Here is a 24,932-nt window from a genome sequence, read left to right as displayed (position 1 = left end):
TCTATTGGACCAATTTCCTCCAAATGTATTTCACTGCAGAAACTCCGAGATACCCAGAGTTTTAAACTAAGGCAGTAGTTTAGCACAAGACCTGCTTGATATGGCAGTTGAAGCCTAAAATAGGAATGACTGCCTCAAAATTGCTAAATTCCCTGTGATTTATAAGATTGCACGACTTTCTGATGCTTTGGACCTGAAATACACGCTCCCCTATTGGTGACCAGGTCACTTCAGAGGCATTTAAATGCTACTTGGAAGGTCTTAGCTTTAACATTTCACTTGCTGGTTGCTTAAGGAAGACTTAAGGGATTTGTAGGAAGATTTTCAGGCAATATTTTATCAAGACTCCACTAACACTAATCAACATTCATTTCTGAAATTCCCTGAGAACTTGAACGAAAGATAATGAATTGTATTGGCTCGCCTGCCTGAATGCTTTATAGGAGTTACCAGGAGAAAGGAAGTGCTTGTTTTTGCTAAGTGTCTGCTGAGGGAACAAGAATGCTAATGGAAAGCGGGTTTGGAGTAGAGAGAAAGATGGATACTATCTTACATGTGCTTGTAGGACATTTCTCTTCTGAACCGTATTGACCAGGTCACCTAGTTCCGCATCCGAGGAACTTTGCACCTCCTCGTTTAGCCATCTGATACTTCCCATGTGCCAATGCGGTACTGAGTACAATGCGGTAGCTGAGTACTTACTACACAGGCTGCTCCATTGTTAGGACTTTAAACCAATCATCGCTTGAGTACTAAATTCATAGGACCCCGTGTTTTAGCAACCCCATGTAAAATAAAAATTAACTAATTTGCAATTTGGACTAAAATTAGTTTCTCAAACTGACATTTTAAGCACAATCTGGCATCTCTTCATACTTTCACCACAGTAAAACCCTAAGCCCTTTAAATTCTACACCTCAAATTAAGAATATTTCATATCATGGCATAGAAAATATTGTGAGCAATTTTGGACCCCATATCTGAAGAAGGATGTGCTACCGCTGGAGAGGGTCCAGAGGAGGTTTACTAGAATGATCCCAGGAATGAGTGCATTAACATATGATAAGTGCTTGATGAGCCTCTACTCGCTGGAGTTTGGAAGGATGAGGGGGACCTCATTGAAACTTACCGAATAGTCAAAGGACTGAATAGAGTGGATGTGGAGAGAATGTTTCCACTATTGGGAGAGTCCAGGACCAGAGGTCATAGCCTCAGAATTAAAAAACTTTCCTTTCGGAAGGAGATGGAGGAATTTCTATAGTCAGAGGATGATGAATCTATGGAATTCATTGCCAGTCAATCGATATTTTTTAAGGCATAGATTCTTGATTAGCACGGGTGTCGGGGGTTATGGGGAGAAGGCAGGAGAATGGGGTAAGAAGATAGTTCAGCCATGGCAGAGTAGACTTGATGGGCCGAATGGCCCAATTCTGCTCCCATCATTTATGAACCACTAAACCAATAATAAAACCCCTTTCTGACCATTTTAGGAAAAAGGCAATTAAATATTTACCATAATTTCTCAATTTTCTGCATTCAGAAAAATATATGTTCAGATTGTAATAAACTTGCTTTGAGGTAGAATCTACTAAAGCTGCCCCCCCCCCTCCCTTCTGAATATCATCTGATTTTGACCTAATCAATCCATAAGGTACATTATCACAAAAATATCCCACTGTCCTGTTGGCTGACTATTACGAAAAGAGAACAGTTGTTGATTTGCACAACACTGGTACCATTTTCCTGTTTGTATTTAGCTTTGTCCCAGACAACCTTCCATCATGAATTCTACCTGCCCTTTGTAATAAAGCTTTCAGGCAATTTACATTTGAGAGGATTTTAATAATAAAAGCAAATTGTTAACATTTGAGAACTCGACCTTATTATTGACACTTTCACAACAAGAGTGGGCCTTAATTTCAGTCATGGAACAACATTCAGTCAGCAATCTTTTACAAAATCTCTTCTTCAGAAAAGTCACCTAGAGTAAAACTTGGTCTTTATTGATTTTAAGCATGCACCATTTCAAATTAACATAGACAAATCTTATCATGGATTTACAATAGAGTGCATGTAAAAACATGGAACAAATCAATTTATATAACTTCATTTCCACGTGTACAAACCAGCACTTCAATTGTGTACTTTTTTTACAAACAGCACTATATTAACATAACTCTCAGTAATATGACTATGATGACATGTGCATATCAATAGTGGTTCAAAGACAAGATATATTCTGGCTTCCTGATGGGAAGAAAAATTAAAATCACCATAATGGTCATAAAAAGGATGGAAAAATAAAACAAACAGGAAATGTTTAAATCTGGCAGATTCACAAACATTTGAAAGCATTGTTTTGAGGGAGGTTTTTCCAGAATTGTGTAGGTGGTTTCATAAAAAAAAATGTGATCAGTTCCCTTGCCAAATAATCTGTGTAATGCCAGCATATTATGCCACTCCAAGCTATGATACAAGGATACAAAGGACATTTATTAGCACATACACCAATTAGTGTAGTGAAATTTGACTTGCCATTTGTAGCACACCAATAAGAATAAGACACAACATTAAAGAATTTAACAATAAACATATAAACATCCCCCCACAATGGTTCCCACTGTGAGGGGAGGCAGCAAAAGTCCAGTCCCATAATCGGGCCTATTGAGGCCTCCGCAGTCACCACTACGGCAGCCCGATGCTTCAGCCCCTCTCGCCGGTTGATGGAACTCTGGCGTCGAAAGAACACTCTCAGCAGCTTGGAGTTTCTGGAGCGGCCGCTTCCTCCCTGGAGACCGCAGCTCCCGAAGTCCACGGGCCGCACTGGTCTGAGCTCCGACTCTGGCGACCTCGACGTGAGATCCCAGGCTCCGTGGTGTTTAAAGTTCAGCGGCGCCCGCGGCTGGACGCCCGCAGCCACAGCTCCTCGGATGTTGGAGTCGGCAGTCTCAGCACTCAGGAGCCCACCGCACGGCGACCTGGGTAAGACATCGCCCGCTCCATGACGGTGCCTGAGCCCTGTGCCGCCGCCGAAGCTGAAGTTCTGGCCGGTCCCGACAGGAAAACGCCGCTCCAGTCCTGTTGGTAGGCCGCGAGGAAGGGACGAAAATACGGCTCAGAGAAAAGCCACATCTCCGTCCAGGTGAGGACCAAGAAAAATAGTTTCCCCCTTTCTCCCCCCCCCCCCCCACATAAAAAGACTAGAAGACCTCCAAAACAAACACTTTTAACTCACTAAAAATTGAAAAAAGGGTGAAAGGGCTAACAGCCGCTGGCAGGGCAGCCATACTCGACGGCGCCCCCTATTAGATTCAATATAATTATATATTTAATTAAGACAGCAACTACAGATACATTAACCTATGTATTTTGTAGCCTGGATGCCACATATCCAAATATAGTTTGAACATTAACTCTTGTATATCTTTACTTGATTACAACGCAAATAATCAATCACTCTTTATCTACCTTGCATCCTCCTTCAGACTGTCACTGTACTTGGATCCTAAACTGCGAGTGTGAAATGGATCTGCGGCAGGGCTAATATTTAAAGCATCTGCTACCCGTCTGTGAAAAAGAAAAACATTAAGCATAGTTATGCACTGTGACGAAGAATAATGTAATAGATTATGTGGTGACATCGGAGCAACTGAAATGCCCGAGCCAAATTATGCAATGGAATCTTATGCTCACAAACCTAATTCAATGGATCTCACACATAGATATAGCCCAATGATAAAAAATAATAAAGGAGAAGAAGAGACTTACTTATTCAAAAGGTTAATCTTTCTAATATTTCAGTCTGATTAGTTTGATGATTGATTGCATCTAGAATTCACAAGACATGTTTGACTCAACTAACTTGCAGATTATTCTAAATGTTCATGACTTTTAAATGTATCATGTTTTTATTTTTCAGTTTAAATTTACCAGTCACAAACTGAAGATTCTATTTTACACGTTATAAACTTCCCTTAAACAATGGGTTCATGTTACCCTCACAATAATTCATGTAACTTTTTAGTGATATATTTTCTCCTTATCCTTTGACATTGTTCTTGCTAGATATTTGAACACAAGCTTCTCTAATCTTTCCTAAACCATTTGCACTACTTGTTCATTACAAGTAAAATGATTATTGTAACAAGGAATTTTTCCTCTGATAGTTGTATGGATGCTAAAAATCTACACACCAAGTTAGGCTTCGGCAGTTTTCATATTTCGACAAAAGTATCAGAACATACATTATGCTGAATACACAAGTTTCAATTCATAATGTTTCAGAACACACCTGTTTCTCTCCAGTGTTGCACATTCGTGATCACATTCCAATCTGCAAGGAAAAGCAGCAATTTAATTACCCGATAGCCATTTGACCCTTGAACTATGTTTCCAACATGAACATTAACTTAATGACCCATACAAATTTGCAAAATGTGCTCATGTCAGAACAATAGGGTTCGCTATAAATAGTAGTCATAGGCTATGGAAACAGGCTCTTTGGCCCAACTTGACCATGTCGACCAAGATGCCCCATCTAAGCTAATCCCATCTGCCTGTCTTTGGCCCATCCCTCCAAACTTTTCTTACCTGTCCCGAGTTTCTTTTAAATGCTGTTATCATATCTCAATTAACTGCTCTGGCAGCTCATTCCATACATAAACACCAACATTGCAGTTAAAAGGTTGCCTCCCCAGGTTCCTATTAATTCTTGCCCCTCTTGCTATAAACCCATGTCCTCACATGTTTGATTCCCCAACCCTTGATAAAAGACAGCATTGATCCCATCCATTCACCTCATGATTTTATACAGCTTTGTCAGATCACCCCTTGGCCTTGTGTGAACCTAGGTATAGTACTAGCCTGCCCAACCTCTACCTCTGTAGATCAGCTCCTCAAGTCCTAGCAACATCCTCGTAAATCTGCTAAATGATATATTTCTTATAGCAGAGTGACGAAAACTGAACACAGTACTCCAAATGTGGCTGCACCAATGTCTTGTATAACCAAGATATAACATCCCAACTTCTATACTCAATACCCTGACTGATAAAGGTCAATGTTCCAAAACCCTTCTGTACCATCCCATCCACCCGTGATGCCACTTTCTGAGAACTATGTACCTGTACTCCTGGATCCCACTGCTGTATAGAGGCCCTACCATTCATTGTGAAAGTCCTGCCCTGGTTTGACTTCCCAAAATGCTACACCTCGCACTTATCTGCATTAAACTCCAAGCACCAAACATGTATATTGAGAGTAATACAAAAATGATCTGGCTCACTCTGATTATACAGTCCAATAAATTGACAAAATATGGTTTGTCGTTTGTAATTACTTTCAGTTTATACTCTCAGATTGCCAAATTACTACCAATGAAACTATTCCCTTATAGCTTGTGTTCTGAGACTACCCACACTGTTCAAGATTGATTTACCTGGTTTGTTTAATTTCTTTCTTAGAAACAAGTCGACTGATTTCCACAGTGTCTCCAAGTTGCATATCAGAGAGTTTACTAGCCATGGAAATAGCAGTTATTCTACAACGAGAACAAGCAAAACAACATAAAACTAGGCGACATAACATCACTTATTGCAAGTCATAATTTTTACAAGTGAAAAAAAATCACAAGCAGTCAGGGAATATAATCAAATTCATTTGCAGAAATATTACATTACCATCTGATGTTTTAAAGATTTACAGAATGTGATCATTTCGAACATTCTCAATGTGTATCACGTGATATTACCCGAAATGATTGAGGATATAACATGTAATATGGAGATGGGCCAGCTTTAGCCTAAGTTGCATCAGTGAGCAATACTTATTCACTGACAAGTAGCTAAATAGGGGACTGTGGACATGCCTAGCCAAGGTATCAGATTAACAAGGCCACAGTTAAGTGGCGAGACAATTATGAACTTCCACCACAAACATTACCTTGGAATCAATGTTAAAAGCTTTCATATCCTTTTATTATTATTTATAGCTTAAACATGGCATCGGTATTGGTTTATTATTATTGTCGAAGAGAGTGAAAACTTTTTTTTGGTGCTATCCAGTCAAATCATGCATGGACACAAACAAGCTGCACACAAGTACCAACAAGGGCAAAGAGAAAAGCCACGGATGGCTGTGGAGGCCAAGTCTTTGGGTATTTTTTTTAAAGCAGAGATTGATAGGTTTATGATTAGTAAGGGTGTCAAATGTTATGGGGAGAAGGCAGGAGAATGGGGTTGTGAGGGAAAGATAGATCAGTCATTATTATACTCAGTGGACTGAATGGCCAACTTCTACTCCCATGACATGAAAAATACCAGAGTGCAGAATACTGTGTGGCAGCATTATAGCATTAACAGTTAGAGAAAGTGCAGATAAAAACAAGCAAGATTCGCAAAGGTATGAATATTGAATTCTTCAGCTTTAGGTAACTAACCAAACCCTCCCGCCACTCCTCCTTCACATCCTCAGCTTTTCTTACTCCCTTCTCTTCCCTGTGCCTCACCTGGGCTCACACAGTTTTGTCCTCTCCCCTTCCCCTTCCACCTCCATTCCTTCTCTGGCTTCACAATTCGTAACTCTTCTATCTATCTCACACCTTTTGTCTATCTCTGGCCTTTGCCAAACCATCCTCCCCACAGTTCACACTGCAACCCAGCTTTGTGTCATCTGCAAATTGCTGATGTTACTTGTAATCCCTTCATCTAAATCATTAATATATATTGTGAATAGCAGCAGTCCCAGCAATGAAGTGGTACCCCACTAGTCACTGGCTGCCTCTGAAAGGGACCCGTTAATCCCTACTCTTTGTTTCCTGTCTGCCAACTCATTTCATATCCATGTCAGCACTCTACCCCCAATACCATGTGCCCTAATTTTGCCAACTAATCTCCTCTGTGAGACCTTATCAAGTGCTTTCTGAAAGTCCAGGTACACTAAATCCACTGGCTCTCACATGTCCATTTTCCTAGTTTCATCCTTAAAAAATTCCAGCAGATTAGTCAAACATAATTTCCCCTTTGTAAATCCATGCTGACTCGGACCAATCCTGTTACTGCTATACAAATGTGCCGTTATTTCATCTTTTATAATTGACTCCAGCATCTTCCCCACCACCGATGTCAGGCTAACTGGACTATAATTTCCTGTTTTCCATCTCCCGTCTTTCTTAAAAAGTGGGATAACATTAGCTACCCTCCAATACACAGGAACTGATCCTGAATCTATAGAACATTGGAAAATGATCACCAATGCATCCACGATTTCCAGCGCCACCTCCTTAAGTACCCTGGGATGCAGACCACCGGGCCCTGGGGATTTATCAGCCTTCAGTCTACCCAACACCATTTCCTGCCTAATGTGCATTTCGTTCAGTTCCTCCGTCACCCTAGATCTTCTGGCCACTATTACATCAGGTTTGTGTCCTCCTTAGTGAAGCCAGATCCAAAGTACTTGTTCAACTCATCTGCCATTTCCTTGTAACACATAATAAATTCACCTTTTTCAGTCTTCAATGGTCCACCTTTGGTCTTAACTAATTTTTTCCTCTTCAATACCTAAAGAAGCTTTTACTATCCTCCTTTATATTCTTGTCTAGCTTACCTTCGTACCTTATTTTTTCTCCCCGTATTGTCTTTTTAGTTATCTTCTGTTGCTCTTTAAAAGTTACCCAATCCTCTGGCTTCCCGCTCACCTTTGCTATGTTATACTTCTTCTCCTTTATTTATATGACTTCCCTTGTCAGCCACGGTCGCCCCTTACTCCCCTTGGAATCTTTCTTCCTCTTTGGAATGAACTGATCCAGCACCTTCTGTATTATTCCCAGAAATACCTGCCATTGTTGTTCCCTGCTAAGGTATCTTTCCAGTCAACTTTGGCCAGCTCCTCCCTCATGGCTCCATAGTCCCCTTTGGTCAACTGTAATACTGACACCTTTGATTTACCCTTCTCCCACTCCAATTGTAGATTAAAACTTATCATATTATGGTCACTACCTACTAATGGCTCTTTTACCTCGAGTTCCCTTATCAAATCAAGTTCATTACAAGCTGCACTAAGAATCCATCACGGAGATACTGTTCCTTAACACTCCCTGCCCCAAACTATCAGTTACTCATCAATTAATTAGGCTTCGTATTCAATATTTCATTCTGGAAACAACACAAACCTCTGGTAATTACTGGAAGCTTCACTGCAAATCATGACCTCTTTTCTTCGTTGACAACTGCAACATAATATCACCTGAAATACAACAGCTGCAATAGTTAGCAATACTAAATTAAAAAATGTAAAATATACAACTAACTCATTGATAATTTGATTATTTTAAGTGTTAAACTAGATTTCAGTCACATAGTTTCCCTGTTGTTAAAACACTCAAAATCTGACTACATAATGCTGGAGTCAGTTAATGTAATAATTTTGTTCAACTTCGATTTTGTTACACCCCATTACAACTCTTCAAAACAAAAGATAATCCAGGCCCATGAGTTTGCACATGCCTCTGGTGAGCCTGGTGGAAGGTTACAATGTACCATACAGCGATACTCTAACAATTTGCTCTTTGACTATTTAGGGATCCCTGTGGATCAGCATCTGACTCAGCAGGTGATGTTTGTTGTGTTCCCTTTCCACTCACTAGGACCCTGCTTCCTATGCTCTCTTTAAACTTAGTTGGTTCAATGGATTTTGTTTTATAATAGTAAGTAACATCTAAAAAAGTGAAATTAAAAGTGTACTGAAGTTATCAATAAAAATAATATAGCCTGGAAAATCTGGCAGCATTGTGGGGGGGTGGAGTCAACAACATGGAAGCGTTTGCGTGCAGTTAACAGGAAAGAGAATGTAGGAAAGGTCACCCTAATCCTAACCCACACCTGGCAGGGGGGATGGGAACTAATGTGACAGAGGGCCTTAAAAGGACAGAAGCAAAAGTTAGAAGGGAGATTAAAAAAACCTGAAAATGTTGTGCCTTAATGCGACTGAGATGAGGAAAAACTTTTTCCACCCAGATAGTTGTGAATCTGTGGAATTCTCTGCCACAGAAGGCCGTGGAGGCCAATTTACTGGATGTTTTCAAGAGAGAGTTAGATTTAGCTCCTAGGGCAAAGAGAATCAAGGGATATGGGGAAAAAGCCGGAATGGGGTACTGATTTCGGTTGATCAGCCATGATCATATTGAATGGCAGTGCTGGCTCGAAGGGCCGAATGGCCTACTCGTGCACTTATTTTTCTATGTTTCTATGTCACCACCAAGCATGCCTGGTTATTGGAGTTTTAGTCACAGTTGTACAGCATAGAAGCAGACTCTTCAGCCCACTGCATCGATGCCAACCATCATGACAATTTACACTAATTCCACTTACTGCCTTAATTCCATGTCATGCTATTCCTTGCTCATTCAGGTGCCTGTCCAGATGCCTCTTCGATGTTGTTACTGTTCCAACCTCCATCACCTCCCATGGTAGCTCAGTCTAGATACCAATTACTCTGTGTGGAATATTAACCACATGGATTCCCTTTAAATCTCCTCCCTCTTACCTTAATCTAGGTCCTCTAGTTCTGGGAACCCTGACCATGTATTTGGAGATGTTAAACAAGGACCTATTTGCCTGCCCTGGGATGAATAGAATTTCTCCTTGCCTCCTGGCTGGAATTCCTTCCTCAGAAAATAATGTAATCTTCATTTGCCAAATAGGTACATTGGCTGGTATGCTATCTTGCAAAACAACATGGAATACAATTCAAAATGTCACACATGGTCTTCAATGTTCCTTGAGATGTCACCAGATATTATTCAAATACAATTTTTCTCATTCAAAAGACTTATTTGATTTTTTGAACAGTAACAATGCTTTGCGATCATACCTCTGCATGACATGGTACCTTCGGACATGGTGAACCTGGGTGGCATGGAGACGAACATGGATGATTACAGTCAGGTCGTGGAATGATACATAGCTGTTTACATTGCTCCTCAGTACCACAGTCGCCTTTATGACAAATCTTCTTACATTTGTGCATTCCACAAGGCAAGAGTTTGTTACACGCAAACCCACAGGAAATGCCAGAAATGTGACAAGGAATGTTGCTTCGCATCTGGAAATAAAAGCACTGTATTAAATCCATGCACCAACAAATCCACAGATATGGCACTTGCACCATCATTCACATGCAAGTTTCCAAACAGCCATCCTTGCGTGCTGATGCATTTTGCAAAATCAAATAGGACAACACAACTTGTCAGAAACTATCAATATGTTTTTTTTCCCCATACTTCTGTTTATTTACTCCCAACCAATTATTAACCCAAGGTTTTCCCAAATGTCTATACTTTCATTTTTGCATATACATATAATCACTTCTACAAAGCTTTAGGAGGGTCCTTGGAGACACCATTCAATAGAAATTCGTTAAAGACAGAAAGCTGGAAGAACTCAGTGGGTCAAGTAGCACAGGTGGAGGCAAAAGAGTGTAAATCGACATTGTATCAAGATCCTAAATCAGGAGACTGAAGGGGAACGGAAAGATTGCCAGTATTTATCAAAGGTCAGTTTATTGTCACATGTACCAATTAAGGTACAGTGAAACTCGAATTATCATACAATCATACTAAAAGAAAGCACCAAGACACACAAATATATTAAAGTTAACATAAATATCCACCACAGCGGATTCCCCACATTCCTCACTGTGATTGAAGGCAATAAAGTCCAAACTTCTTCCTCTTTATTCTCCTGCAGTCGAACCATCCTCAGTCGGGGCAATCGAAGCTCCCACAGCCGACGATTGAAGCCCCCGCATCGGGGGCAGTCGTAGCTCCTGCGGCTTGGAACTCCTGAAGTCGGTCTCTAACCAGGAACTGTGCTCTGAGGTCGATCCCCGACTGGGACCGCCAGCTCCCGCAGTCAGAGCTCCCAAAGATGACTCCCGGAGAGGCCACCAACTCCTCTATGCTAGTCCGCAGTGCGGACGGAGATACGATACGGAATAATATTGCATCTCCGTCGAGCTGAAGAGATTAAAAAAAAGTTTTTCCCCCACTGTGAAACTCGAATTATCATACAATCATACTAAAAGAAAGCACCAAGACACACAAATACATTAAAGTTAACATAAACATCCACCACAGCGGATTCCCCACATTCCCACCCAGGCCTCAAACTTCTTCCACACATAGTCGAACAAGCTGAAGAACAATAAAACATACATTTAACACATACTAAAAAACAAAGGAAGGGACAGACTCTGTTGATGAGGCGGCGATCCCACACCACCAGCAGGCACACAACGGCTGCCTTGCCAGCGGTCTGTCTTCGTCTTTTTCCTTCTTTGTGCTTTTAGTTTGTTGTAAAATGTATGTTTTAATTTATCTTTAGTTTTGTATTTGTGGGGGATGGTGGGGGAAACTCCGATGTGATTTTTTCCGTGTCATATCTCCGTCTGCACTGCAGCCGAACATCGTGGGGTTGGCGGTCTCTTGTTTGGGACTTCCAGAGTTCCAAAACCAGAGCCTGTGGATCTTGGAGCGGACGATCCCTTTGCCAGGGGTCGGCCTTTAGTGCTCCACCCTGCGGACTTTAACATTGTGAAGCTCGTGGTCCCTGGTTAGGGACCGACTTCAAGGACTCCAAGCCGCAGGAGTTTCGACCACCCCGATGCGGGAATTTAGACTGCCCCAACCGCGGGAAGAAAGGAGATAAGACTTTATTGCCTTCTATCACAGTGGGGAACATGGAGGAGTCGCTGCGGTGGATGTTTATGTCAATTTTTTATGTGGTTATGTGTCTTGTTGCTTTTTTGGTATGGCTATGGCAAATCAAATTCCTCGTATGTTGCAAAACATACTTGGCTAATAAGTTACGATTATGATGGTTGGTGGGATAGATGCTGCTAGGTGATAAATCCTCCACAGATGCCGCTTGATCTGCTGAGTTCTTCCAGTGTTCTTTTTATTCCAGATACCAGCAACTGCAGTTTGTGTCTTCATGCTAAATCCAGCATGTTAGTGATGTTCGTAAATTTATTCTTAAAAATGAGTCAGACATGATTTTTTCACAAATTTCAGATGAGATTAAAATTGAAATGCTGGACAAAACCAGTAGGTCAGAGACATTTGCCAAGAAAGTTAGTGTTTCAGGCTGATGACCTTACATTAAAATGAATCATCAACTCTTTTTCATTTTACAGATGCTATCGGACCACATCACTGAGTATTTACAGCACTTCGTATGTTTTCAGATTTCCAGCTCCTGCCGTTTTTGCTACTACACTAATTAAGGCTGATTTCCTTAAACCAGTGCTTTTCTGTTCTAATGCTCAGTTACATTATCCCCGATTCCAATAAATTCCATGCAATGAGGTTAAACAGACCATCTGCCCTTTTCTCTCCAGAAATGCTGCCTGATCCACTTTTCCAATGAGGTTTTTATGCTCACGTTTCCAGCATCTGCAGTCTCTGGTGTCTGAATGTTAAATTAATATTAACTGTCCAATGTCTTGGATTTTTAAATAATCTAATAACTTTTAAAATTTTCTACTTTAGTTGGTACAAATCCTGAATCTGAGTACTTCATAAAATGATAAATAAACCATTTGCAATTTTCCCATTTACTTAGAGTGGAAATGATTCAGCAGCCTATTAGTTCCTCAATGCCCACATATTTACTTTCAATTTATAATTTGGGAGAAGAACTTAATGTATAATATATTCCATTATATTCCAGGTATTTGTATTGTTCCTCTCTTATAAAAATGGATGCAAAGTATTCAATATCAACGTTTCTCTCATTGTGTGACACGGGACCGATACTCTATTCTCGTAAAACATGCATAAAAATCTGTGCTGCCTCAAAGTTCAGAGAGCCATACAACACGGGAACAGACAGATTTCACTATGAACATCAAGCATACACTAATTCCCATACTATGTCAACTCTCCCCAGATGTTACTTCCACTAACAGCAATTTAGAGTAGTCAATTAACCCACCAAGCCACAATCATTTGGGATGTGAAAGGAGACCAGCACAGGATGGCTCAGTGGTCGCTGGGAGAATGTGCAAACTTGACTTGGACAACACTGGAAGTCACTAATGAATCCGGAATGTAGGAATTTTGAGTTAGTCATCCAGTTTGATATCTCTTGCATTGGACTTAAAAAAATATGTTAATGCTTTTTGTTGTTATATATGGATCTCTCAGTTAGTTAGATCTCCACTTTCACTCAATTATATTCTCAATTATATCTAATATCATCAAAGCTACAGCCATACATATAAGGGAGGCGAATTTAGCAGTTTTCTTTTAAATGCATTAGAAAATGCATTGGATGTTGTGGAGGTCCAAATCTCACAGCAAGTCACATTTTCTTCAGCTATACTTACCTCATGTTTCCCCATGCACAACTTTTGAGTGAGGTAGGTACAAGGCGGGCATTTCTCTTCACAGTGGCAATTGTGGAACACTATAAATGCAGAAGGAAATGCACATGTATGACATCCTGAAGCATTTATGTACTTCAATACTTACTATAGTAAACAACAAAGGTTACAATTGAAGAGAATAATGTGAAAAGTATAAATATTTTTTAACATTTAACTCAACCTACTTTTTGGAAACCTGGAAACTGGCTGCATATATCTTGTCTGTAGGGGACAATCGTATCAAGACATGGTGTGGGATTTGAATGCGACAGCCTGTATGATTGTGCTTTGCTGGAGAAAATCCTTCAACATCAGAACAGCATTGATTCCAAGTTATAAAGTAAGAGAGTCTCTTTAATCTTTAACAGAATGCAGTTTGGTGAGAATGTGGTTTTGTTTCAGAGGGCAAGGTTTGGAAAGAACATATGAATGACGACTGGTGCAAGCCTGTGAAGTAAGTGAGTGAATTGTCCACAGTTAATCCAGAGGGGCCACACAAGGAAGTGAAGTAAATACCAATAATTGTTAAGGTTAAATAGAAGGAAAGGGACGGAAGACATTTGTCCAAAGAGAAAGTGGCTCCATAAACAGGTAATGAAAAGGTTCAATTAACTTTGAAAACACATCAGGGCAAGCAATAAATTTGCTATTTAATTCTGGATTAAACCCAAAATGATCTATGTAATGAGACCCACAACCTATCATACATAAATCAACTCATTCTGAACTCTGCTGTCTCCAGGTAATCTGTCCAAAGCTCCATTTTTTATGACATTGTGCTATCCTCACAAATCCCACATCTCTGTCCCTACCCTTCCAATGCTCAGTGCACGTTCCCATTGTTTCTCGTGATTTGTGCAAATTCTTCTGTAAATTTATGGGTTTTTTTTTTTTTAATTGTATGTGATGTTAACTTTAATACTGACGATAACAAAATGTTTGTAATTTAATAGACAGCTTGAAATTATTCATCCATACCTGGATGATCACACTCATGTTTCCTTATGCATGGGTTTTTGCACTCGGGAGGTCTGGTACCACAAGGCACTGGAGGATAGATTATAGATGCTCCACAATGACATGTCAGTTCATCAAAACCTAAACAGCAAACGATGAATTAGTTGTGGGAGAGCAACGTGATAACGCATGTAAAGTCAAATACTGGAAGCACATGTAGTTTACACATAAAAAGGATATATTTGATCAAAATAACGCACAGTGAGGAAATTAAAGAATTACCAATGCTTTTTTAATTTTCAGCAACATACGAAAGGAGACCATTCAAATTTTAACCAACTAGCCACACTTCTCTCTGGAACTGGCATATAAAATTGCAGAGATTTACTTTGGGAGATTATGTTGATATTTCACGTGAATCGTGTGCGACGGATTTTGGAATTGTCTTGGCAAATGATAGTCCACATGAGAAGCCAAGTGGTATTCTTGGCCAGAAAAATATAATTTAATTTAATTGTCCCGAAAGGCTTTACAGGGTTTGGCTAGCAAAAAGAAAGGTAAATTGTAATTGATTTTTATTGCAAAAGCAGGTAAGCATAGCAACATCTAAGTACAAAGAATCCTAGTGAGATCACATCTAGAATATTAGTTTGGTCTGGTCTGGTCTCACTACCAAAGGAAGAATATACTTGCACCAGAGGAGCACAATGAAGGTTCATCAGATTGATAGACTGATTCCTGGAATGGCAGGTTTACTGCATGAGGAAAGATCAAGTAGACTATGTTGTCCTAAGATAGAAGAACGGGAGATGACCTGACAGGGTGGGTGCAAAGCTGATGGTTCATTTGGCTGGGGTCTCTAGAAACTGGGGACGTAGCCTCGAAATAAGAGTCATCGTTTAGGAAAGAAACTTTTTTTGCCATTGGGTAGGGCTCTTACAAATGCTCTATCCAGGAGGGAACATGTGGTCACTCAATAACAAGAGATAAATATATTTTTAGACATTAGATAATCGAGCAAATTAAGGCTGAGATAAATCTGGTCTGCTTCTGTTTCTATCCCTTATGTTTTCAGACAAGGTTTCTTCTGCCTTCATTCCAGCTGTAGATTATACAGTGTATTCGAAGCATTAGCTTTATTTCAGACTATAAAGAACCTAAAAAATTATTGAAGGCCTTATTTACTGCTATAAGTAAATTGAAGATTGTGCCTCCTCAGATTCACAAATATTACCAATTCCTAATTCTGCAGTGTAACAGATTTAAAAGCTTAGAACACCTCCCAAGTCATTAAAAAGAGTACAACATCCTGTGATGAAATTCTTCACAAATTGCAAAAAAATTAGTTATTACAATGGATAATCTGTCTCTTATTACCTTAATGCAATTTTAGACTGTACTTATCAAAATAGTTGCCCGGGATCAGTATTTGTTTTCCCAGTACGTGTTGGGCAAATTAAATATAAAACCCCTAATAAATTATTACATGGTTCATGGATATTAAATTAAAATAACAATGAAACCATCATTTATGACATCCTACGTACTACTTTGCCAGCAATTCTGACAGTTTCCACGGTGGCAAGGCTCTTCACACTTATGTTGTCCACAATTAAGCTTGCGTCCACAGAGAAGAAGGCACTTGTGTTCAGTGTCCTTTGGGAGAAAAATGAGAAGGAAATGAATCGATCATGTTACAAATGGCCTTACAATGTCTAAACTATTCCAAATTTAGTGGAAACTGCCTATCCGAAGAATTAAAATGGTTCAGTTAATGCTTTTATAGAAACATATGAGGAGTTGTTTAATATTCAATGAAGCAGAAAACAAGGGAGAACAAAGCAGCATGCAGCATCATGATCATACGAAGAGCTGAAAAGGTAGGCAGCACAGATAGAAAGTACGTTGATGTTGAGTAACAAAGGGTAAATGCTGGGACATGTCCTGCACCTTTGTTATTCTGCACATTTGCCACAACAGTCCAAATGCTCAAAATTAACAGTTTGCCGTAACTTTTTAACAATTATTTTGTGTTATGCACATAATACATATTTTTGTTTTAGGAGTCATTCAGTATTTCTTTATTATTGTTATAACTGTGTTTCGATAAGCAATGAGTAGGTAGATACATCATAATGGTGAGCACAAAGAGATGAACACCACAAAACAAGTAATTGTGTCAAAAACTCATATACTACCAGAAAAGTTTATATTTATCATAATACATTATTGTGTCACTATATTTGGACTTTGTATTAAACAAATAAAACTAGCATTAATGACATCTCAAACATATTTTGTTCTACTTACCACACAACAAATTTCATTACACTTATGGCGGCCACAAGAACGCTTCTTATTACAGCGCTTGTCACATAAGAACAGCAGATCTGCTATACAAGAGAATTTATTTTTAGCATGGGAGGATACTGTACAAAAAAGTGATATGATACAGGAGCTTCAAAAGACGTAGTCCTACATAATGGATAATACTCTTCCAGTGGCACAATTACAGTCATTACAAGAGGATTAGTAACATCTGCAACAATGACAAAATATATGTTGTAAAACGATAGAAAGACTGACATTTGAATGCTAAAGTACGGGCAATTCTTCCATATTTCTCAACAAATACCCTAGTTAATTTGGTATTCGGTATATGAAGCAGAGCAAAATAAATTTAAATGTGTGCATTGTTATGCAAGATTTCATAAGAATATTAGTTGTGGATACTTAGAAATGTAATAAAACAGTTTTAAGAATGTTTCACTTTAAGCAGTATTTCCAAAATTAATCAACAAATCATAGAGCAGTTCAAGTAGAATGCACTTAAAAAAATTCCCCATCAGATCAGTACCCTGGATCCTCATGGTCGAAAACACAATAGGACTTTACTGCTGTCTGCAATTAGCTATAAATCTGCTCTGTCTGCAATTAGCTATAAATCTGCTCTGTACACAAGTCTTGATTGCACTTCCAAACTTTAGCAACATTAAAAAGAAATCCCCCAATATCCATTATATTTACATCAGATCATAATCAGTGAACATAATAATGGAAACTCAATGTGTGATGATGCCTGCTCTGTAAGTGGAGTTCATTTCTGTAATTCCGCTTACACCAGTCATAGAACAAGACAGCATGGAAACAGACCCTTCAGGCCATCTTCTCCATGCCGACCAAGTTGGCATACTGAGCTAGTCCCATTTGCCTGTAATTGCCCATAGCTATCCAAAATCTTCCTATTCATAAATCTTGCAAGGTCCAAGCTAGGCGGCATTGCTTGGAAGTTGGTTGTGGGGTAAAAATAACACAAGTTACAATAATATGTAATTGCAGTGCATGCAAGCTTGGAGTTAAGTAATTGAATCATACAGTAAAGACAAAATCTCTTCGACCAAACTCATCCACACTGATCAAGATGCCTCAACTAGACTAGTCCCATTTACCCACATGTATCTGTCCAAATGTCTTTTAAATGTTCTTACTATATTTGCCTAAACTTCTTGCTCTGGCAACTCATTGAAAATGTTGTCCCTCGGGTTCCTATTAAAATTTTCTCCTCTCACCTTAAACTCCTCAACCTCCTGCGTTCCGACCTGTAGATCTGACCCTCAAGTCCTGGCAACACATCTTCAATATTATTCTCTGCATCCTTTCCACCTTGATGACATCTTTCCTACGGTAGGGTGACATCACAATACTCCCAGTGCGGCTTCACCAACTTTAACATAACGTCCTAACTTCTACACTCAGTTCCCTGAGTGTCAAAAACATTCTTCATCTATCTACCTGTGACACCACACTCAGGGAACTATGTACATGTATTTGTAGATCCCACTGCTCTCCAACATTCCCCAGGGTCATGCTGTTCACTGTGAAAGTCCTATCCTAGTTTGACTTCCAAAATGCAACCCTTCACACTTGTATGACTTAAAACTTCATTAACATTTTCCTGCCACACTTGGCCAGCTGGTCAAAATCTTGCTGTAACTTTTGATAACCATCTTCACTGCCTATGAAATCACCTATTTTTGTACTATCTGCAAACTTATTAATCATGCCTTGTACATTTTCACCAAAATTGTTGATATAGATGACAAACAGCAATAGGCTCACCACCGACCCCCGAGGCACACCACTGGCCACAGGCCTTCCATCACTAAGTTCTGCCTTCTATCATGAAGCCTATACTCTATCCCGTTATCCATGGATACAAAGCGATTAGTACATTCTTTCAATTCTCCACAATAAATCCTTAGTTAAACATTTACTGGATGGCGTGAACAAAACTTTCAAAATTAATCTTTATATTATAAAATTCTGCTCAGAGGGATGGATGGAGGAAATGTAATTCAACTGCCATGAGCACTTTTACATGAACAATTTCATAATAGCGCTGGAAGACACTTGGTTCATCTGAAAATCACATTCATAAAGTCATTGAGACCGACAGCATGGAAATAGACTCATTGTCCTGTATAGTCCACACTAACCAGTGCCCATCCATTTACACCAATGCTACATTAATCCCAGTTTTTAAAAAGATTACTCTCATATTCTCATTAACTCCCTTCAGATTCTATTTATCCACATCCTAGTGACATTTTTGTGGTCTACCAACCCACACATCTTTGGGACATAGGAAGAAAAGCACAGGGAGAACGTGTAAACTCTACACAGACAGAAGCAGAGGTCAGGATTGAACCTGTGTCTCCGGTGCAGTGAGGCAGCAACGATACTTACTACATCACTTTGCTGTCAATATATCAGTTTGAGAAAGATAAATTTAAAATACAAACGTCCATTCATCCCATTTTAAATAACTTTAAATTTAAAAAATGGCAAGTTTCGAACATCTTTTTATCCAAAATAAAAGACACATGAAACAAAGAAAAGCTTTAGACATCCCAGAGCTTACCTTCCTTAGTGATATTGGCACAAGGAACATCCTATGGAGAAGATGACCAATCATTACTCAAGCTGAAATCTTAATATTGATTCAAAATTATTTTTATTGAACTATGCAGGCTAACTGCAAGATCATGAGCAACTAATATTCAAGTTATTTTTTAGTCTCAAACCTTAAACCAAAGTTGGAGATTAATAGCAAATCTGATGTTATAATGGACAGTAATGCTAATTTAATTGGTGGCAATTTAATGTTTTTTTGGTTTAGACAGTTTATTAGAACTATTTACCATCTATAATTCTGTTAATTTCAGTAATTTAATGTGACATACTGCAGCTGATCTTGAATCTTCCTACATCTCCTGCAGGTCATTCACCAAAATTAACAATATTATACAGATTTAATATTCAATTCCATAAGTGCCTTAGTATTGCTAATGATGCAAATAAATTTAAATTGATACATTACATTACACATCTCTGCATTTACTGACCTTTTTCTTAAATCCACACCGACAATTAATGTTTGAAGTTCCTGCACATGGTCCACATTCACCTTCATGGCACAGATCACTGCAGGTATGAATTACATCTAGATTTCAAGTAAAAACAATGTATTAATTTCCACATGAAGCCTCATTTCGCAATGTCTGTGGTTAAGCATTCACCCGAATAACAGAGAGGAAGCATTATATTCAGAAAATAATGATTCAGAAACGGGAATAGTCCCCGAGGATTGGCGTACTGCGCATGTTGTTCCATTGTTTAAAAAGGGTTCTAAGAGTAAACCTAGGAATTATAGGCCTGTTAGTTTGACTTCAGTGGTGGGCAAATTAATGGAAAAGATACTTAGAGATAATATATATAAGCATCTGGATAAACAGGGTCTGATTAGGAACAGTCAGCATGGATTTGTGCCTGGAAGGTCATGTTTGACTAATCTTCTTGAATTTTTTGAAGAGGTTACTAGGGAAATTGACGAGGGTAAAGCAGTGGATGTTGTCTATATGGACTTTAGTAAGGCCTTTGACAAGGTTCCTCATGGAAGGTTGGTTAAGAAGGTTCAACTGTTGAGTATAAATGCAGGAGTAGCAAGATGGATTCAACAGTGGCTGAATGGGAGAAGCCAGAGGGTAAAGGTGGATGGTTGTTTGTCGGGTTGGAGGCAGGTGACTAGTGGGGTGCCTCAGGGATCGGTGTTGGGTCCTTTGTTGTTTGTCATGTACATCAATGATCTGGATGAAGGTGTGGTAAATTGGATTAGTAAGTATGCAGATGATACCAAGATGGGGAGTGTTGTGGATAATGAAGAGGATTTCCAAAGTCTACAGAGTGATTTAGGCCATTTGGAAGAATGGGCTGAAAGATGGCAGATGGAGTTTAATGCTGGTAAATGTGAGGTGCTACACCTTGGCAGGACAAATCAAAATAGGACGTACATGGTAAATGGTAGGGAATTGAAGAATACAGATGAACAGAGGGATCTGGGAATAACCGTGCATAGTTCCTTGAAGGTGGAATCTCATATAGATAGGGTGGTAAAGAAAGCTTTTGGTATGCTAGCCTTTATAAATCAGAGCATTGAGTATAGAAGCTGGGATGTAATGTTAAAATTGTACAAGGCATTGGTGAGACCAAATCTGGAGTATGGTGTACAATTTTGGTCGCCCAATTATAGGAAGGATGTCAACAAAATAGAGAGTACAGAGGAGATTTACTAGAATGTTGCCTGGGTTTCAACAACTAAGTTACAGAGAAAGGTTGAATAAGTTAGGTCTTTATTCTCTGGAGCGCAGAAGGTTAAAGGGGGGACTTGATAGCGGTCTTTAAAATGATGAGAGGAATAGACAGAGTTGATGTGGATCAGCTTTTCCCTTTGAGAATAGGGAAGATTCAAACAAGAGGACATGACTTCAGAATTAAGGGACAGAAGTTTAGGGGTAACATGAGGGGGAACTTCTTTACTCAGAGTGGTAGCGGTGTTGAATGAGCTTCCAGTGGAAGTGGTGGAGGCAGGTTCTTTGGTATCATTTAAAAATAAATTGGATAGGCATATGGATGAGAAGGGAATGGAGGGTTATGGTATGAGTGCAGACAGGTGGGACTAAGGGAAAAGAGATGTTCGACACAGACTTGTAGGGCCGAGATGGCCTGTTTCCGTGCTGTAATTGTTATATGGTTAAATCGAATGATGGTATGCTAGTTCTGATCTCCCAGATTGATCTTTTCAGCACAAGGCTGATATATCTTCGCTACGATGAAGGGAAAATTAGTCTGAGGGTAGTCACCAAGTCACAACTCCTTGTAGCCGAGAAGCAGACCCTTCATTTTCTGAATGTCATAGAATGCAACTGCCATATGCCAAATATATTCAAAATAATATTTGCTTAAGACTGTTAATGAACTGCATCAGATCCTGTCAATGTGTAGAAAGTTCCCAATTTGTTTCCAATTTGGCCACATTTACTTGGATGACTGCTTCTAATGAGCACCTGAATTGGCTAATAAATTATACTGCCCTTTTGTTCAGGAATAAGTGATTATACTTTCAGTGGTAGTCTGCCCTTTTGATGTTCAGGGTTAAGTGATTATAGTTTAAATGGTAGCCTAGCCCAAGGTAGGCTCTGCATAAACCATAATAACTGTGTATTTTATTTCATCTGTTATATAAAAGTGTGAAAATACATTTTTAGTTCATTTATGTTTTGTACAGAAGGACAATGGAGTTGTAGGCTTGTTAGCAGAAACATCCTCTTTAAAAATTTGGCATGTGATGGTGGGTATAGTCATTCATTTGATTTATTTTTGTTGTATTTTTGTAATATTCGGAGAGAATGGAACAGCTGGGCTTGTACACGCTGGAGTTAGAAGGTTGAGAGGGGATCTTATTGAAACATATAAGATTGTTAAAGGTTTGGACACGCTAGAGGTAGGAAACATGTTCCCCATGTTGGGGGAATCCAGAACCAGGGGCCACAGTTTAAGAATAAGGAGCAAGCCATTTAGAACGGAGACGAGGAAACACTTTTTCTCACAGAGAGTTGTAAGTCTGTGGAATTCTCTGCCTCAAAGGACGGTGGAGGTCGGTTCTCTGGATACTTTCAAGAGAGCTAGATAGGGCTCTTAAAGATAGCGGAGTCAGGGGATAAGGGGGGGGGAGGCAGGAACGGGGAACTGATTGGGGATGATCAGCCATGATCACATTGAATGGCGGTGCTGGCTCGAAGGGCCGAATGGCCTACCTCTGCACCTATTGTCTATTTACATTAACCCTGTATAGGATTAAAATACAGAATTGCAGTATTCAGGCTACCAGCACAACCCTATTCCTATGGAAGCCAGATGGCTGAGAGTAAACTGTACATAGATTTGTCAAGATATTGAATCGTGAAAAGGTGAAAGTAAAAAATCTTTAATTAATAAACTTTAATAATTAAGATTGAAATCGTATTTTAAATATATTTCAGATTTAGATTCAACTTTAATTGTCATTGTCAGTGTATAGTACAGAGACAACGAAATGCAGTAGAACATAACTAAAAAAAAATCTATTCTCCTCACCATCAGAACGGCAGGGCAGGGGTTTGCAACAAGTCTTCCCACATGATGGCATTAGTTCGATGCAGTTCCTACGTTCAGGGTAACCAAGTTCTAAAAGCTTGGACAAAGGGGTTTGCCCACAAGGACAACTGTGCACCTGGTTTGGCAAGCGAGGACAGAGCTGACATGCAGATGGATGGCAGAGCTGGAGACAATTATGGTTTCCACAGGTGAGCATCCTAAGAAAGTGAACATGTTTAGAATCCATGAAAATGTTTCAAGGTAAAATAGGGGGGGGTGCAAGAATTGCAACAGTCATGTTAACGGAATATACCAGTCTGATACTTTCTTCAATACTGATAATCACAATGATAGGCCACATAAATTATGAACTTAAATTAGAACAATAGAAATGTAAAACCTTCAGCACATAATCTGTAGGATTAGTGCATGAAACCTGCATTTGTGGTAATAAAGTGTGACAAACTGAAAACTTTTCAAATCATTAATCTAATCACCTTTTCTAATAACAACATGGCACATGCAAGTAAACTTGGTAGATAACATTTCACAAAATTGTGAAGACATAAAATAATTGTGAAAAATTACATTGGAATGTTTTTCATCTCAAGAGTAATAACAATGACGAAGATGTGCAAATGGCACTAATCACCAAAATCAAAGCTCACTGAGACCTGGCAACAACCCAATGACTTCTTGGAATGTATGTGGGATGGTTATCTAAATCAACATGTAGAGGAACCAACGAGAGAGCAGGCTATTTTAGACTGGGTATTGAGTAATGAGGAAGGGTTAGTTAGCAATCTTGTTGTACGTGCCGTGCCCCCTTGGGCAAGAGTGACCATAATATGGTTGAGTTCTTCATTAGGATGGAGAGTGACATTGTTAATTCAGAAACAATGGTTCTGAACTTAAAGAAAGGTAACTTTGAGGGTATGAGACGTGAATTGGCCAAGATTGACTGGCAATTAATTCTAAAAGGGTTGACGGTGGATATGCAATGGAAGACATTTAAAGGCTGCATGGATGAACTACAAAAATTGTTCATACCAGTTTGGCAAAAGAATAAATCAGGGAAGGTAGTACATCCGTGGATAACAAGGGAAATCAGGGATAGTATCAAAGCGAAGGATGATGCGTACAAATTAGCCAGAAAAAGCAGCGTACCGGAGGACTGGGAGAAATTCAAAGACCAGCAGAGGAGGACAAAGGGCTTAATTAGGAAAGGGAAATAGATTATGAAAGAAAACTGGCAGGGAACATAAAAACTGACTGCAAAAGTTTTTATAGATATGTGAAATGAAAAAGATTAGTTAAAACAAATGTAGGTCCCTTGCAGTCAGAAACAGGTGAGTTGATCATGGGGAACAAGGATATGGCGGACCAATTGAATAACTACTTTGGTTCCGTCTTCACTAAGGAAGACATAAATAATTTGCCGGAACTCGCAGGGGACCGCGGGTCAAAGGAGTTGGAGGAATTGAGTGAAATCCAGGTTAGCCGGGAAGTGGTGTTGGGTAAATTGAATGGATTAAAGGCCGATAAATCCCCAGGGCCAGATAGGCTGCATCCCAGAGTACTTAAGGAAGTAGCTCCAGAAATAGTGGATGCATTAGTAATAATCTTTCAAAACTCTTTAGATTCTGGAGTAGTTCCTGAAGATTGGCGGGTAGCAAACATAACCCCACTTTTTAAGAAAGGAGGGAGAGAGAAAATGGGAAATTACAGACCAGTTAGTCTAACATCGGTAGTGGGGAAACTGCTAGAGTCAATTATTAAAGATGGGATAGCAGCACATTTGGAAAGTGGTGAAATCATTGGACAAAGTTAGCATGGATTTACGAAAGGTAAATCTTGTCTGACGAATCTTATAGAATTTTTCGAGTATGTAACTAGTAGCGTGGATAGGGGAGAACCAGTGGATGTGGATTATCTGGACTTCCAGAAGGCTTTCGACAAGGTCCCACATAAGAGATTAGTATACAAATTTAAAGCACAAGGCATTGGGGGTTCAGTATTGATGTGGATAGAGAACTGGCTGGCAAACAGGAAGCAAAGAGTAGGAGTAAACGGGTCCTTTT

The 24,932-nt window shown here is 39.4% G+C and overlaps 1 protein-coding gene across 1 annotated transcript in view; it reads right to left on the bottom strand.

Moving 5' to 3' along the window:
• The window catches only part of nfx1 (nuclear transcription factor, X-box binding 1), a 53,431-nt gene that overhangs the window by 3,978 nt on the left and 24,521 nt on the right, over positions 1-24,932 (bottom strand). The window contains 12 exon segments of the mRNA XM_055649960.1: positions 3,468-3,567; positions 4,292-4,333; positions 5,438-5,539; positions 8,168-8,241; positions 9,868-10,098; positions 13,384-13,463; positions 14,401-14,520; positions 15,927-16,035; positions 16,690-16,772; positions 19,301-19,331; positions 19,785-19,882; positions 22,852-23,069. Of these exon segments, the coding sequence (XP_055505935.1) occupies positions 3,468-3,567; positions 4,292-4,333; positions 5,438-5,539; positions 8,168-8,241; positions 9,868-10,098; positions 13,384-13,463; positions 14,401-14,520; positions 15,927-16,035; positions 16,690-16,772; positions 19,301-19,331; positions 19,785-19,882; positions 22,852-23,069 (1,288 nt within the window).

This window comes from Leucoraja erinacea, chromosome 2, assembly GCF_028641065.1.
Source record: "Leucoraja erinacea ecotype New England chromosome 2, Leri_hhj_1, whole genome shotgun sequence".
Lineage (NCBI taxonomy): Eukaryota > Metazoa > Chordata > Chondrichthyes > Rajiformes > Rajidae > Leucoraja > Leucoraja erinaceus.
Note: the sequence above shows the minus strand (reverse complement) of the source record. Positions and strands in the feature narration are given on the sequence as shown.